Source organism: Geospiza fortis, unplaced genomic scaffold, assembly GCF_000277835.1.
Source record: "Geospiza fortis unplaced genomic scaffold, GeoFor_1.0 scaffold538, whole genome shotgun sequence".
NCBI classification, from domain to species: domain Eukaryota; kingdom Metazoa; phylum Chordata; class Aves; order Passeriformes; family Thraupidae; genus Geospiza; species Geospiza fortis.
The window spans coordinates 741,663-757,411 of NW_005054368.1; the positions used below are offsets into that span (position 1 = coordinate 741,663).

At 43.5% G+C, this 15,749-nt stretch overlaps 2 protein-coding genes across 2 annotated transcripts in view; one reads left to right on the forward strand and one right to left on the reverse strand.

Annotated features, from left to right (window-relative positions):
• Positions 1-15,749, forward strand: part of NF1 (neurofibromin 1) — a 57,815-nt gene that overhangs the window by 19,486 nt on the left and 22,580 nt on the right. The window contains exons 29-35 of the mRNA XM_031059769.1: positions 236-339; positions 905-1,040; positions 5,880-6,038; positions 6,859-6,956; positions 7,076-7,222; positions 7,690-7,836; positions 8,174-8,284. Of these exons, the coding sequence (XP_030915629.1) occupies positions 236-339; positions 905-1,040; positions 5,880-6,038; positions 6,859-6,956; positions 7,076-7,222; positions 7,690-7,836; positions 8,174-8,284 (902 nt within the window). The remainder of the gene's footprint in view (positions 1-235; positions 340-904; positions 1,041-5,879; positions 6,039-6,858; positions 6,957-7,075; positions 7,223-7,689; positions 7,837-8,173; positions 8,285-15,749) is intronic.
• OMG (oligodendrocyte myelin glycoprotein) lies at positions 12,530-14,836 on the reverse strand. Its single transcript, XM_005424379.2, has 2 exons — positions 14,725-14,836; positions 12,530-13,998 (listed from the first exon to the last, which is right to left on the reverse strand). The coding sequence occupies exon 2, from the start codon at positions 13,990-13,992 to the stop codon at positions 12,730-12,732; it is 1,263 nt and encodes a 420-aa protein (XP_005424436.1). The 5' UTR covers positions 13,993-13,998; positions 14,725-14,836; the 3' UTR covers positions 12,530-12,729.

Below are 15,749 nucleotides of genomic sequence, written 5' to 3' on the forward strand. Positions count from 1 at the left end.
TGTCTGCTGGTTAGCGTAGTTGTTATTTTTCTCTAATTGGAAATTAATTAAAATACCTGTAGAAATTGATCTTGGTTGTGTTCCAGAGGTGAGACTATAATATACAAACCCGAGTTTTACAGGAATTTGGCTTATGCCAAAGCAGCCCAAGTGTTTTCAGGCTGTTGAAAGCTTCCAGAACTTTGCAGCATTCCTGTGTCAATCTGGGCTCTGTCCTTGTTTTCCCTGCACACAGGTCTATGGTGCTACATATTTGCAGAAGCTGTTGGAACCCTTGCTGCGGACTGTGATCACTTCCCCTGAGTGGCAGCACGTCAGCTTTGAGGTGGATCCAACAAGGTTTGAGATTCAGGGCGAGCTGCAAATGTATTTATTTGTAAACATGATTCCCACTCCTTTTTCCTTGTTGCAGATATTTCTCTCATGCTTTCATACTGTTGTACCTCTCACTTTTCCAGACACATTAATTGTCTCTGCAGCCCTCTTGCTCTGTTGCTTTAAATTATTTCTAACTCTTAGAAAAATCAAAAGTATTCATCTCTTAAGTAGCTTGTCCAAAGATAGGCCTTCTAATGAATGCTTTAACCATCAACTGTGTCTACCTCAAAATTCCTTTCAGATAAACCATCATGAACTGATAATGCAATTATCAGTTGGAATTGTGCATGCATGTGTTTGTATAAAATGGTCTGAGAGAATGCCACCCACAGCTGTCTGTTTATTACTGAGTTTTACATGGCCTTTTATTTGTACCTTATGTGGTTTAAAATAATGATGGAAACTTTTTCTTATGGAAATACTTGTGATCTTTTACACAAAAGGAGAAATGAGGTTCTTACCAAGGATGTAAGTGCAGTTTGTGTTGTGTTTGATTGCTGGTCATACATGTGTGGGTCTGTTTCAGGCTGGAGCCCACAGAAAGCCTTGAAGAGAACCAGAGGAGTCTCTTGCAAATGACAGACAAGTTTTTTCAGGCAATCATTAATTCCTCCTCGGAGTTCCCACCCCAGCTGCGCAGTGTGTGCCATTGTTTATACCAGGTATGCCTGCAGTGCTTGCCTGCCCCGAAGCTTTGGGGTTGGTTTGTGAAATTCCAGCAGTTTGGAGCTTGGTGCTAGGCACAGGGGCATCTCTAAAGGTTCTTCCCAGATGTTTGATAAGTAACACCAGTCTGATCATTGGGGCTAAGGGGTATTTTAAGGCTTGTGTTTGCAATCAGGAGGTGACTGAAGGTACCCAGGTTCCCTGACCTCCATCCCCAGCTCCTCTGCTCTGTCCTGTGGCTGCTGAGCCCAGTGTCCTGCTGGATCTCCTTGTGTGTTTCTCATGGATTCAGCTGCTGCTAAAAATCTGAGTAGGAGTTCCCTCAGGGCTCACTGGGAATACAGTTTCCAGTCCAGTTGGAGCATGTCACAGAAATGCTGTGCCTGGTGGAATATTGGAGCTGTGGTCTCAGTGCGGTGCTCTGGAAGAGCTGCTTCTGCCCTTTCAGCCAAAGCCTGTATTCAGGTCTAAAGCAAAGCCAAGCAAATGGATTTTCTGACCTGTGTGAACTAATGATGAGTAACAAAAATCCTGTCACATTTGCACAGGGGATGCTGGGGTGATCAGGGCAACTGCTGCAATCCCCAGAGCTTGGGAGTGAGAACAGGGAATGTGTGTTGGGACTGTTGTGGTCTGGGGTTGTTCCTGTGAGCCCTTGCACTGAAGCAGGTGTGCAGATGCTGAGCCTTGTTCCTGACTGAGAGCTCTGTAAAAGCCTCTGAAGGCTTTTGGTTTCTCTTCCTGACAGTGGCTGTGTTTGGGTTGGTGGCAAAGTGACTTTGGGGTTTTTTGATTTGTTTGGGTTTTGTAATCAGGAAATGAAGTGGGCAGATTGGTCTCCTTCATGGCCACAATGTCACAGACATCAACTAGAAGAATATTTGAGTGTTACTGAAAATATCACACACAGCCTTGGTTGTTCCTTCTGTTATTGGGTGTTACATTCTCCCACACCTCATCCCAGAACTGGGTTTATATGCTGTTTCCAGGATGTGTCAGATTATTGCCATTTCAGTGGTCCATTGGTAGCAATTATTTCTGTGCAAACCATTGGTAATTCCTTCATGAAATAGAATTTTTAAAATGTGCTCACCAGCAGGCATTCCCACAGATTCTTCTATGGAAGCCTTTCCAAGTGTGTTGGCTTTATTCTTGCCTTTACTGTCTGTGGTAATAAGGGTAATTTGTTCCCAAAAGAGATTATTTACTGGCAGATATACAAGTGGTATTAACTGATATTTAGCTTCAATATTTAGCCCAGCCACTGTTTCTAGTAACAACTAGATTTCTGTACAATTGTTTGACTAATGCTATTTGTGATGAACATTTTGTACTTAAAATTTCAGGGAGTTTTGAGGTCTAGCCTTTATCTGAAAGAAAGTACAACCAGGATCTGATTTTGGGGCATTAATCTATTTTTATTGTAAGAACCAAATAGGTGATTTTTATAAGATAACTTCCCTTTTAAAAAGGTGAACATGTTCCATCCCAAGCACTAGTGTGAGAGTAAATTATACTGAATTTTGTGGTTTTTTCATGCGTAGAGTGTTAAAGTAACTGTGCGAAGAATGCTCACCAGATGTGTTCTGTAAATGATTTTAATCACTGTAGCAACCTCACAGAAACGGTGTCTTTGGTTGGATATTGGTGTCTTTGCTGGCTGGTGTTTCTTTTTGGGAACAGAGCCCAGTGAATGTTTTCCTTTGGAAACATCAATAACTGGCTACTGGTACAGATTCACCTGGCTCCTTACAGGTAATGTATGTTCAGGAGTGTGATGTGGGAACAAGCATGCTCACAGTAACTCCTGCAGAGGATCTGTGCTGCCTCTTCCATCAAGTCCCCACAAACACACGTGGGTTTTCTTGTGAAAGCAGAGTGGAAATTTTCCTCTTGCTGCAGTATCCCAGTGAGCAGAGTGTGTGTACAACTGCTCCAGGAGCCACTTGTGGAAATTACACAGGGAAGGTTGGCAGAGGTGCCACTGGTTAAATATTCATAGGTCCTGCACAGGTTTCAGTTCAGCTTGCTTAGCAGAGGGTTTTCCTGGCTGGTTTGGGTTGGGTGTTTGCTTTTCATTGTGTTCCATCCTGGACATGTGGAAGCTCTCAGTGCCAGTGTGACCCTCTGGAGGTGGCTGGGTGCTGCAGGCTGCCTGGGACCCCGCCCTGGGTGCTGCTGGAGGCTCCCAGGGATGCCCAGCCCTGTCCCAGCTCCCAGGAGTGTTGATTCCTCTGGCTGGGGAGCAGGGCGCGAGGGTTGGGGCTTTGATCAGGTGCTGCTGGAAGTAAAACAGAATTGGGGCCTTCGTGGTGGGTCCCTTTGCATCTCAGTGAAATGCAGAAATAAGCACAATCAAGTCAGATCTCTTGATTTGGAAATCTCTAATAAATTAACTGTAGGCTGTAGCTTCTTTCTTCCTTTGTCCAGAGAGTGTTTTATGGCAGTTTCCTCTCACAGTGTAATAACCCTGATGGTTCACAGGTCTAACCAAATTGAAGGACACACAGAGAAACATTGGGAAGATTTAAAACTCCAAATTTAATTTAAAAAGCAATATGTATTTCAAAGGTATAACACTACTATTTGTACTGTTAAAATTATTTGGGGATGGTAAAACACATTTGAAAGCTGAATATACACCATTTAAGGCCCAAGATTGTGTATCATGAGCACATTGATGTGGTTTGACTTTTAATCTAGCCAGAAATAGTAGAAATGATTGAAATTCAACATTTGCTTGTTTTGTATTTAGTGCTTTGTAAATAAGATGTAATAAAACTGTGGAATAAAAACTCCATCATCAGTCTTTAGTTTATATATTTCATTTTCTGTTGGTTATGTTTGTTACATTTTACTGTGTAATTTATGTACAAGTCAACATTGGTTTTTTGTTGCTATATGTAGTTGGTGCTGTGACTTGTTTGTGCTCATCTCTGTTCTGTAGGCAACTTGCCACTCTCTACTGAATAAAGCTACCGTAAAAGAAAAAAAGGAAAACAAAAAATCAGTAAGTTTGGAGACCTTTTTATTAGCCATTTCTTTCAAAGCACAACAGAAATCTTTTGCTGTTTGTTCAAAATATCTTCACTTCAGTCTATTTGACCTCACTGTAAAATCATTCTACTAATTCTGGCACAAAATAGCTTTCATTTCAATTAACACTGGAATTAAGTTAGATTTAAAATATTCTCTGTGTGCCTATTTGAGTAAATGAGACATTTTTAACATTACTGCTTAGTATTTAATATTCTGACTCTTCTAGTCTTGCCACCATCTTCAAATTAAAATTGTGGAAGAAAAATGTTTCCTTTGGTTTTGAGAAAAATCTAGGTCTGTTGAGCTGCTTTAACACTCTGGCAGATAACCTGAGCTTGCATCCTGGGCAAAGAACAATTAATATTTGTGGGGTACTCGAAAGAGGCTCATGGGACTTGTTTCTGACACATTGTCTTCTGTTTCCTTTGTGATTAAGTGAGAAAACCCCAACTTTAGCACTTGTATTATTTCCTGAGAAAAGCAGATTTTCCATTTTAAGTAACTTGCTGTGTAAGGGTTTAGATCTGTGGGTTGCTTTAGAACATTGTCTTTCAAAGTTCAGACTTACTCTTTTCTTTGGCAATGACCTCAAAATATAAAGTATGAATCAACCAGAATGGAAATCTAGATTTTTATTAAGTACTGTTATTTTTGCTGTAACTGAGCAGAATAGTAAACATGTTTAAAATGCAAAAGTTGTGGGCAAACCAGTATTTTACAAGAAAATATCAGTAATTGCATCACAAGGTAACTGACTGGAGTTGCTAATGAACCAAAGTGATTCTTGGTGTATTTTATACTAATGGCTTTGTCTGGTTTGAGCAGCATGATTTGAGATTGCCTTAGTTATGTTTTGAAGTATTATACTAAACTAGGATTTGTTTGGAGTTTTTTTATTTTAAACTACACAGGATAATATCAAGTTTGCTAATTTTATTCTGTGGAAAGGAAGAATCTATCTGACTCCTTTTGATCAACCATTGTTACTTGTTACAGTACACACATATGGATATTGATGTTTTATAGAACCACATGTTGAATATCTAAGAACTTTATTTTTGTCAGGAAGATTTGTCTTTAACTTTTCAAAGTTAAATCAAAGATATCCAAAGAACAACTCTCCTTTTAGTAACGCACAGTTTATTTCCTTAAAGAAAAGAGATTTCATGGGAATTATTTTTTCCTGGATGCCAAGGGACAATATTTTAAATCTGCTCAGTGGTTTTATATGGTGTATGTGTAGGCAGAGGAGTGCACTGGCCACTCAGCTCTGGCTCCTTCTGTCCTGCAGTGGACAGATGATGGTTCTGAAGGGTATTTCTGCAAATAGCTCCTCCTCACAAATGGAAAATTACTCCTGAAGCTGTAGAGCACAGTGTTACTGCTGGAGAGGCTCGTGGCTCACTTGTGCAGTTACAAACACACAGATCAAAGACCCAGTAGGTGAAAGGTGTCCCCTGCCCTGGGGGAGGGCACTGCACACCTGAGGCACCTGCGGGGTCCCTCCAGGGGCAGGGCCCTGTGTGGGATCAGCTCTGAGAGAGACGTGGCCAGGAGCTCTGGGAGCCGTGTCCCTGCCACCGGAGCTGTGCAGCAGCTGAGGGAGAGCCAGCTGCTGTCTGAGAGCCCCACTCCTTTCCCTCTTGTTCTGGTTCTCTGGGATGCAAGACAGTCCCGCTCCATTGTGCCGCGCATGGTGTGGAAGGAATGCTTGGCTTGGCTTGCCATGCAGGGCTTTAGGCAGCCCCTGCCCGGTGCTAAATGCAGAACTGTTGTGTGTGCTTGTCCGTGCACAGGTGGTGAGCCAGCGCTTCCCCCAGAACAGCATCGGGGCCGTGGGCAGTGCCATGTTCCTGCGCTTCATCAACCCCGCCATCGTGTCCCCGTACGAGGCGGGCATCCTGGACAAGAAACCCCCGCCCCGCATCGAGCGCGGCCTCAAGCTCATGTCCAAGGTGAGCCCACACCCTGTCTGCCTGCCCCTGGGCTGTGTGTACCTGCTTCAGTGCTGCTCCATGACCAGTGTGAGAAAATGGGGAAATGTGGAGGTTTTTGTAGCAGCTGTCACGCTTATTGAAGGCGCAGTGTCTGTGCTGTGTTTATGCATCATGGCATTGTTTGAGCTCTCAGCGGTGTAAGGATGGGGATGAGCACTTGGCCAAAAGGATGGATAAGAGAGTGGAATTCCAGCCCTTCACTTGAACTCCTCATTTGGGTAACAAAGAGACCGATGTTCCTGTGAGCACAGTGAGGGTAGCAGCAGCCAGCATTTATCAAGTTCATCCCACTGCTAAAGAAGGGATTTTTCCTGCCTTTAATCTTATTTGGTCATATTTCTTGTGAAAAATTTTTTAAAAAGGTTTAATGAGGGCACACAAATTCTGTTGCCTGTGTATATTATCCATTGTAAGTGTTGGGAAATTGTATTTTTCTTTAGATAGGGGTGTGCTACTGCTTTTACTTACCTGTCTTAAGTTCTAGGAGAAATACTTAATAACTTACTGGTGGTTTGAAAGATTACTTATTTTCCTAGTTTAAAGTTCATAAAGAAGTGAATTAGTTTTTATTATTTAAAAGTATGAGAAAGAAAAGACTTTGAAAGTGAGTGTATTTTAAATTACTTGATTTACTGGCTTTTTGTTGTGAAACCTCAAGACAAGAAGTGAAAATAAACTGTTTCTGCCAGTTTAACTTCATGGCAGAAATGTTTATGTCAATTACTGTAACAGTAATACATTAAACCGCTGTGTGTCCCTGCCATGTTTTTCCCTTTAGATCCTTCAGAGCATTGCCAACCACGTGCTGTTTACGAAAGAGGAGCACATGCGACCTTTCAATGACTTTGTGAAGAGCAATTTTGACGCGGCGCGAAGGTACGGCCTGGGGACAGCATACGGGTTGTGCTGTGGGCAGGGAGAGCTGGGGTGCCCCTGCACGACAGCCCTTCGCTGTCCCTGCCACCCTGATGTATGCTCCTGGCTGGCAATTGCAGGTTTTTCCTGGACATCGCGTCCGACTGCCCGGCCAGCGACACCGTCAACCACAGCCTGTCGTTCATCAGCGACGGCAACGTGCTGGCCCTGCACCGCCTGCTCTGGAACAACCAGGAGAAAATCGGCCAGTACCTGTCCAGCAACAGGTGAGCCTGCAGCCCTGCATGGGGGTGTGTGCTGAGGGGGGAGCCGGCACAGTCCTGGAATGCCTTGTGCTGGAAGGAAACATAAAGCTCAGCCCAGCCCAGCCCTTGCCATGGGCACGGACACCTTCCACTATCCCAGGGTGATCCAAGCCCTGTCCAGCCTGCCCTGGGACACTTCCAGGGATGGGGCAGCCACAGCTTCTCTGGGAATCTGTGTCAGGGCCTCCCCACCCTCACAGGGAAAGATTTCTTCCTAATATCCAATGTAAATCTCCCCTCCTTCAGCTAAAAGCTGTTAAAAGTTGGAAATACTCCCTTCTGTTGCTTCTGTTATTACTTAGAAGAATATCAGTCATCACTGAAGATTTCTCATAATTACTTTTAAAAAGAAAATCCAGCTTGTTCCAGTTGAGGAAGGGTAGTTGCTGGGTAAAGAAGGACTTTCCTGACAGAGAACATGTTTGTAGGGACCACAAGGCTGTTGGACGACGACCTTTTGACAAGATGGCAACACTTCTTGCCTACCTGGGGCCTCCTGAGCACAAACCTGTGGCAGATACGCATTGGTCCAGCTTAAATCTCACTAGTTCCAAGTTTGAAGAGTTTATGACAAGGTAATGAGATTATTGTGGTGGGGACACACAATGTGGGTTTCTAGACTTTATCATGTGAGGATATGTCAGTAGTTTTTAAGACTCTGCTAACAAGACTCTCTGTTTTAAAGGAGAGTTTAAAAAGCTCTCTACACAAACCTTTTAGGTTTGTGAGTAAATTTTAATTAAAACAACTAAACTGAGTATGAGAAATGGTGGTAACATCTGATTTAAGGAAGGCTCAAGATTGTGTAAACTTAATGCTTTTGTTCAGAGATGGAAGTAAAGAGGGTTTGGGATTTTTGAAATTTGTTTAAAAGGCAGTTGTGAAAGTTGATGTCAATGTATTGCTTTTTAGGCATCAGGTACATGAGAAAGAGGAGTTCAAAGCACTGAAAACATTAAATATTTTCTACCAAGCTGGGACATCCAAAGTTGGCAATCCTGTTTTCTACTACATCGCTCGGCGGTAAGAAACCTTTCACCTTCCCAGTCTGAAATGAACCTGTCAGTCAAAGGTGTCAAGTGTATGTAAGAGACACCACCTTGGTACCAAACAAGAGTCTGAAAATAGCTTATTTGTTAATATTTGCTGACAGTATTTTTGAGTTGTTTCCTAAACCGAGATTGTAGTTTCAAAGTAATTGCACTCATGACAGGAGTTATCCCTAGAGGTGTTAAGGAAAGGGAAAGGGAGATCCCTGTGCTCACCCCCAGCTGTGGTCAGGAGCAGAGCCCTGCCTGGGGGTTGCTCTGTGGTCTGTGCAGTGGCTTGGGGCAGGGGGGGCACTTTCAGTGTTGTCACGAGAGGATCTCATCAGTGGTGATTCTTTGGATGGAGTGATAGAATACAAGATGAGGAGCATCATTTTTTTAAGCAAGATCCCTAATGTTTAATCCCCTTACATGCACAGAGTTAGAATCAAAGGCAGTCTTTTGAATTCTCTTTAAAAAACTGTTTGCTTGCCACATTTTTCTTCTCCATTTTGTTCCATTAGACACAGTCTTATTTCATGTCAAGTAAAACAAAATGCCTGTGTTGTTATCCTGCCTTGTTCAGACAAGAAATTAGGCATACAAATGCAGAGAGTAGTGATAACCCATCTTAAAAAGTGACTGTGCCTGGCGGTGATCCGAGGCATCCTTATGTATTCTGTACAGACCTGACATGCAGTGTTTCCTTGTTTGCAGAGCAAGAAATGGTTATTTCATCTGCAGAGAAAGAATTTCTGGGAGTAAATCAAGACAAAAGTTTGCACCACATTTGCTAGGCCTAGCTCACCTCCCCCTTCTTTAAAAGCAGAAAAATTAATTTATCCAAAGATGCCTCACTGGGCAAAACTGTCATGGTCCAGTCAGCCAAGCATGCCTGCCTTCAGAGAGGGTGGGTAGGAGCAGATTTCTGAACATTTTACCCAGGTATGGGATATTAACGAAAATATTGTTGTGCTGCAACATGGGCCTTGCTGCTAGGTGAGTTTTTACCTTTGTCTTGAGCAGCTGCACAGTTCAGGAATCCTGGCAGGGCTGCCTTTCAAACCAGCTGGAAGGGCTTTGCTCTGGGATGATGCTCTGGCATCATCTCTTCTCACTGGGATGTGGCTAAGTGGAGCTTATTTGGGGTCTTTGTCTTCTGGTTCTGAGACAGGTGTTGTGTTTTCAAGGTGTGAAATGTGGAAGAATTGTTTCGATTGGAGCTGCCAGGCTATTTGAGGGCTTGTAGCAGGCTGGGGTTTTTTGGGGTTGTTTTTTTTCCCTTTTTTTTTTCCTTCTTTTCTTTTTTATAGTTGAAGATCTTGTTGCTAAGGCATTGTTGAGTCATTTTACTGATATATCTGGATCAGTTTATGTCCTCCTTGTGCTGTGAAATTTAATTCCTTCTGTCATCTATCTTCACATTTTGTTTCCTGGGCAACAACCCAGCTTCTGGAGCCAGTGCTTTTCTGTTTTTAATCCCTCTCCAGTTACAAAAATGATCCATAAATCAATGAGTATTGATCCTGAACTACTGCCATTAGGTTTTAAGGCTGATCCCAAACTAATTAATAGGAATAAAACCTCTGAGTTATTGCTGCAGACCGCAGCAATCCCCACAGCAATTTTACCCTTTCCAGAGCAAGTACCCAGCTATTAGAGGTGTGCCAGAGCTTTTCTGGGTATTTTGAATATTGCCCTGAAATGCTGAATGGTTGTTTTGGATACCAATTTCAGCGAGAATAGATTATTTTTTGTTTCTGGAGGTCTGGGTGCACAGCATGTTTACAAACCCAGGCCCCCGAGCTCAGCTCAGAGTGGCTGTGCAGTTGCCCAGCAACAAGTGCTCGACTCCCACACTCCTGCCTCCTCCCTGTGCCTTATCGACTCATTCGTATTCCAGAAAAATACCAGGAAGCCTAAATTCCAGTCTGCCTTTCTGAAAGCAGTCTGAGCAGGCAGCCCTGGTGCTGCAGCAGCTCAGGCAGGGTTTGGGAGGGAGCAGAGCCCTGGAGTGCCACAGTCCAGCTCACTTCATACCCAGCTGTGGGTCTGGGATCCGGCTCCCCAGTCCTGCCTGTGCCTTTGGGAAACTCCAGAGCCCCATTTCCCCTTCCAGGCTTTTCTTAGCATGCTGAGCAGTTGGAAGGCTGGATAGCAAGTCCTTCAGGGTGGGGGCTTGCAGTTTGCCCCAGGTAACCTCTGGAAAGCAGAGTTTTCCTGTTGCTGGTCATCAGATTGTCTCATTATGGGTGGGACATTCCCAGAGCCTTTAAAGTCAATTCCCTGTAGGTTTTTTTAATGCAATAGAATTTGGCATCCTGTACTGATTCTGCAGCAAAGACACATGCAGTATTTCCTGTAATTTCCTCAAATCAAGCAATTTAGCCACAGCACCTCATTTTGTGATGAGTCCTGCCTTGCAAGCCCAGCTGCTCCCACTGTGTGGGATGAGGCCAGAGAATGATGCAGTTCTGGGAATTGCTGAGTTCTGAGCATGGGAAATCGGTTGGTGCTGTACTACAGTCAGTCAGCACTTAGCAAACCCAGGGACTGTCCAAGGAGTGTGGCAGCAGGGCCTTCTTCAGTGTTTCTAAGTTCTAAAGAGTAGGAAGGGGAAGGATAGTCACAGTGTTGTGTCATCTCATCAGCTTATTGCTAAACAATATTAGAGGTACATCAGTATCTACATAGTGCAATTTAATATAACCATAAATTCCCCCCATAAGACTGCTTCAAACAGGTTTGTATAATACAATGCTATCTATTTATTCGTTTTATTCTGCTTAATAGAAAAGAGGCACAGTTGCTAGTTCAGTTCAATACAAACATAACTTTATTTTTACTTAAATGCCAATGAAATAACTGTACAAATCCATTGTGTAACATTTACTGTTAGAAAGTAAAACACGTATCCAGTTATAGAAATACTGTTCACAATTGGAAAGTTGTCATTTCTCTGATACCAGTAGTTGTAAATGATCTACAGCCCCCATTGACACCTTAGGAGAAACAGGTAAAGGACTCTAGTCTTGGTTGTGAGGTTTTCTGGGTTTTGCAGCACCTTCATGCTACAATAACTGGAAATTAAATGGCCTGGAATGAATGGAAAACATTGTATAAGATCTGTAATATTAAGTGGATAATACTTTTTCAATTAACTTGTTCTTCAATTTTCATTTCATGCTGTTTGCAAAACTTCATCTGTAGTATATCAGGTACCTTTGCCATAATTTAAATAGTTTTCCTAGAGTGGACAGAACCATGCGTGCAGCTATTTCTACTGGCTGACGGAGCAGATGTCGAGGAGAAGAGCATCCATGCTCGCCCTTAGAAAGCAGGGATTTGGGCATGTTCAGTGCCATGGCCTGCATTCATTCTCTTTGGAGTCACAAGAGTCAGGAGTGTTTCAATGACAGCTCACCAGCTAACTGCTTAATTGATTTGTTACATGACTTGTGTTAGAAATCAGCTGATATTTCATTTTACTGATAGTAGTTTGCTACGTTCTGGCTGATTTGTGGTATTCTTTTAAGCAGAACATATTAACATTTCAGCATGTCACTTGACATAAAGTCAAGGAATTCCAGGTCATTAATTTGGGTATATAACTCCTTGGTGGTGTTTGACAGTGTCATGGCATTGAACATCTGGCATTTTTCTCTACTTTTATCTTTTTTTTTCTTCTTTTTTTTTTCTTTTTTTTAATGTGGAGAGAGCAATAACTTGCCTGCGGTCTCTAAGTCAAGCCAGAGCAGAAGGATACTGGCCCCTACCACTGTCCCATGCTGAAGTTGGACCATGTTGTCATCTCAGTTTACACCCTCCTAGCAGACATCATGGCATTGTCAGATTTAATTCCGAAATTCAAAACTGTTGTTCTTCATATTTAAAATGCTCTAGTACATATGAAGCAAACGTAGATATACATGCTAGCGATTTTGCTCAGGAATAACTTCTGATTAGTGAAACAGTTCAGTTTAGTTCCTTTATTTTTTCCCTTTCTTTTGCGTGTCATCGTAACTTACAAAGAATCTGTGCTGCTATATTACAGGAATTGCTCACTGGCAAGTCAAGCAAGACAATGCAGATATGATACAGGCCTTCTGTTTTTTTCCAGTTGTTCAATGACAAAATCATATGTAAAATCAGTACTTAAAATTCTGATGTGTTTATTCTGTGCAAGTAAAATGAAAAATTTAAATACAAAATAAGCACATTTTTAAAAACAAAATAATAGATTAGTTGTACTCAATTAAGACATATGAAAATAAGTAGCAGCTTAGTATCAAGACATTAGTGTGCGCGTCTTTAAGAACTGTTACTTTCTTTAGATCAGTCAGGACTTTGAATTTCTTTCATTCATTATTTCAGCTGGATGTGTTAACTCCAGCTGTTATCACAGGAATAACCTCAGTAATTCCCACGGGGTGCAAGCCCTTAGTCCATAGCCAGGGCCAGGGCGTGCAGCAGTGCCAGGCAGAGCAGCCCCATCTGCCAGCGGCTGGCGTGGGAGGGCACGCCTGGCGTGGCCTCCTCCTTCCTTAAGGTAGCGGTTGTGCTTTGAGGCATCTTGGAGTAGTTTGTTGGCATTCCACTGGTGATGCTTAAAGTCATGGGAGTGGTGGAGGATCCCGTGGCCGGGGCCAGGCTGGCGTTGCCCTCAGTGGAGTCCTGGACGAGGATTGTGCGAGTGGCCGCGGCCTCCTGGGGGCCGTTGGGGGAGTCTGTGCCGGGGAACAGAGCCGGGGGGCTTTGGGTCCCCAAGGGAGGGACTTCCTTGGCTTTCAATTGTTTGTGTGTTTTGGTCACTTTGGTGGGCTCGGGCGCCGCGGCAGAAGCCTCCCTGTCGGCCGCCTTGGTGCCTTTGATCATGGGGCTGGAGTCCAGGGCCGTGGGCTGGGCCGGGGCTGGCGCAGTGCTCGTCCAGGGCTGCTCAGCACAGGGGGCCCCCAGCACACGGGCAGCTGTGCCCTGCACCCACTGCAGCACGTAAGGGATGGTTTGGTTATCGCTGCACGACCAGGGGTTGTTGTACAGAGTTATTACCTGCAGCTGGGAGAGCTGGTCAAAGGCTTTGTCGGGAATGTATGAGAACTTGTTGTTGTGCAGGTAGAGGCTTGTGAGGTGTTGCAGTCTCACCAGTGTTCCTGGGAGTATCTGGGACAAGAAGTTATTGGATAGATCCACTGTCTCTATGTTGTAGGGCATATTGGTTGGAACTGTCCAAAGTTTGTTGCTACTGAGATTGAGAAACTTGAGACTGCTCAGTGTGTTGTTGATCAGGACAGCTCTTTCCACCATATTCCTGGAAATATCGAGCACTCTAAGATTCCACTGATAAGCTGTATCAAGTTTCTGGAGAACTTTAATGTTGTTGTTTGTGGCATATAATTCCCATAAGGACTTGGGCAGATGAGCAGGAACATTCTTGAGCCAATTATTTGAAATATCAAGGGTCCTCAGATTGGTAAACCTCGTTAGCTGATGATCGAGATCTACAAACTGGTTAAAGGACAGATTTAAATATGTAAGGTTGTCTTGAAGTCCCTGGGGCAGTACAGTTAAGTTTCTGCCTGAACAGTCCACATTCCTGTCGTTTCCTGAGCACTTACAGCTAGAAGGACAGATACCCAAACCAGTGGGTATGAAAACCAGAAGGACCAGCAGACAGGTAGATGTATTCAATATCTGGTATTCCATTGTTGCCTGGAAATAAATATACCAACATGACACCCTTTAAATCCATGTAATACATTTTATCTCCGTGTAAGGGTTGTCTTGGCAATGGCCACTTGCAGGAGAAATTAAGTAAAAATATCAATAACCCCCTTTGTGGCACGGTCCTTTTTAGAATTGTTCAAGAGAGACTTCACAAAGCATCCCTTCAGCCTGTCATGTTGTCTGGCAGAATGAGACTTGTTTTTTTCATCTCCCTTTCCCCCTCCAGCTCAAATGAGGGCTTTCTTCCGAAAACGCAAGTCTCTTCCAAACCTTATACAATGTCTGCTTCTTGTTTTTAGTGATTTCAAGCCTATATTATGTTTGGAATAATGTGTTCATTTATAGAGGATGAAAAAATGGCTGTCAACTGGATCTTCACAAATCTCTGCAGTAACGTAGCAGTCCCCCCCATCCAGGCATGCTGTTTGCTTAAGTAAATTGGTTAAAATATATCATAGGAATTTAGCTTGAACTCCAAATTCCAGTGTTCATGGTAACATGCACTGTAGCATTTTTTCCTCCTTATAGTTAATTACGATCTCAAAGCTGGAAACACATGTTTAGAACCCGAGTTACCGTTAGTAAGAAATCTCTGACACTGCAGCAAATTTCTGGTGCAAGCATCTGTCATCAGCTCCTAATTCCATTCCCATTTCCTTCTCTGATTTGGTAGTAGGATTTTGTGAGTAAAATCAAAAAGCACAAACTTACCGTGGTGTCCTGCAGTATCAGCACATCGTTTCTGTGATGGATTGGAGCTTAGAGGTCGCCTTGTTCTGGAGAGCAGCTCCAGAGGCTGCCGGGGGCTGTGCTTGTCTCAGCTGCATCGTACGGCTGCGCCCGGCTCCGCAACCACCTGATCCTGTGGGCACTGCAGAGCCGGCCCCGAGCGCTGCCAGGGACCTGCTGGGGCAGGGAGTGCCCGGCTCCCCCGAGCCCTGGCAGGGACCTGCTGGGACAGGGAGTGCCCGGCTCCCCCGTGCCCTGCTGTGCTGTGCTGCTGCTCCCTCCCAGCTGGGGCTGCCTGCACACGCCTGGGCTCCCCCCGCACGCCTGCAGGCTCAGGCTGCCACCCCACTGCACATTTCTGTTTGAAATGGCAGGGGGGCTTGGCTTCTTTTTACCTTCCGTTAACCTCTCCTCCTGTAATAGAGGTTAATGTGAATTTAGGCTTTCTAGCTTAAGCTTTTTTAAGCTACACTGCCAGAATATATTGTCATAATTTTAAAATACTGTTTTCTGCTCCTTGGATCAGGCTATCACTGTGTTGTCAGGTATATTATAGCTCAGCTCATAGGATTTTACAGATTTCTACAGGAAATCTTGATCTGATTTTCTCAAAGCAATATGAGAGTGAGAGTGTTTATAATGTTTTGTTTATAGTGCTGTTAATTTTAACAGGGTGTCATGTGAATGAGCCTTACAAAAGTCTTTGTATAATTGTAATGCTATTCTTTAGGCATACCCAACCATACAGCTTATGTAAACAGTAAAGAAAATTGAAAATATATTTTTCTATGGCCATTGTATACACAGCAGCCTGGAATTGCATTTGGATTATGTACTACTCTTTATTAGCAGTAGATTGAAAATGCTGAAGTTTATTGTGTGCAAATCTTTGTTCTGTGCTCCATCCACACATCTATTCCCTCTTCATGTGAACTGCAAACTCTGCCATTTTGCAGAGCTCTCATGGGAAGCTAGCTTCAGCATCTAGCAGCTTCTTTATATATATA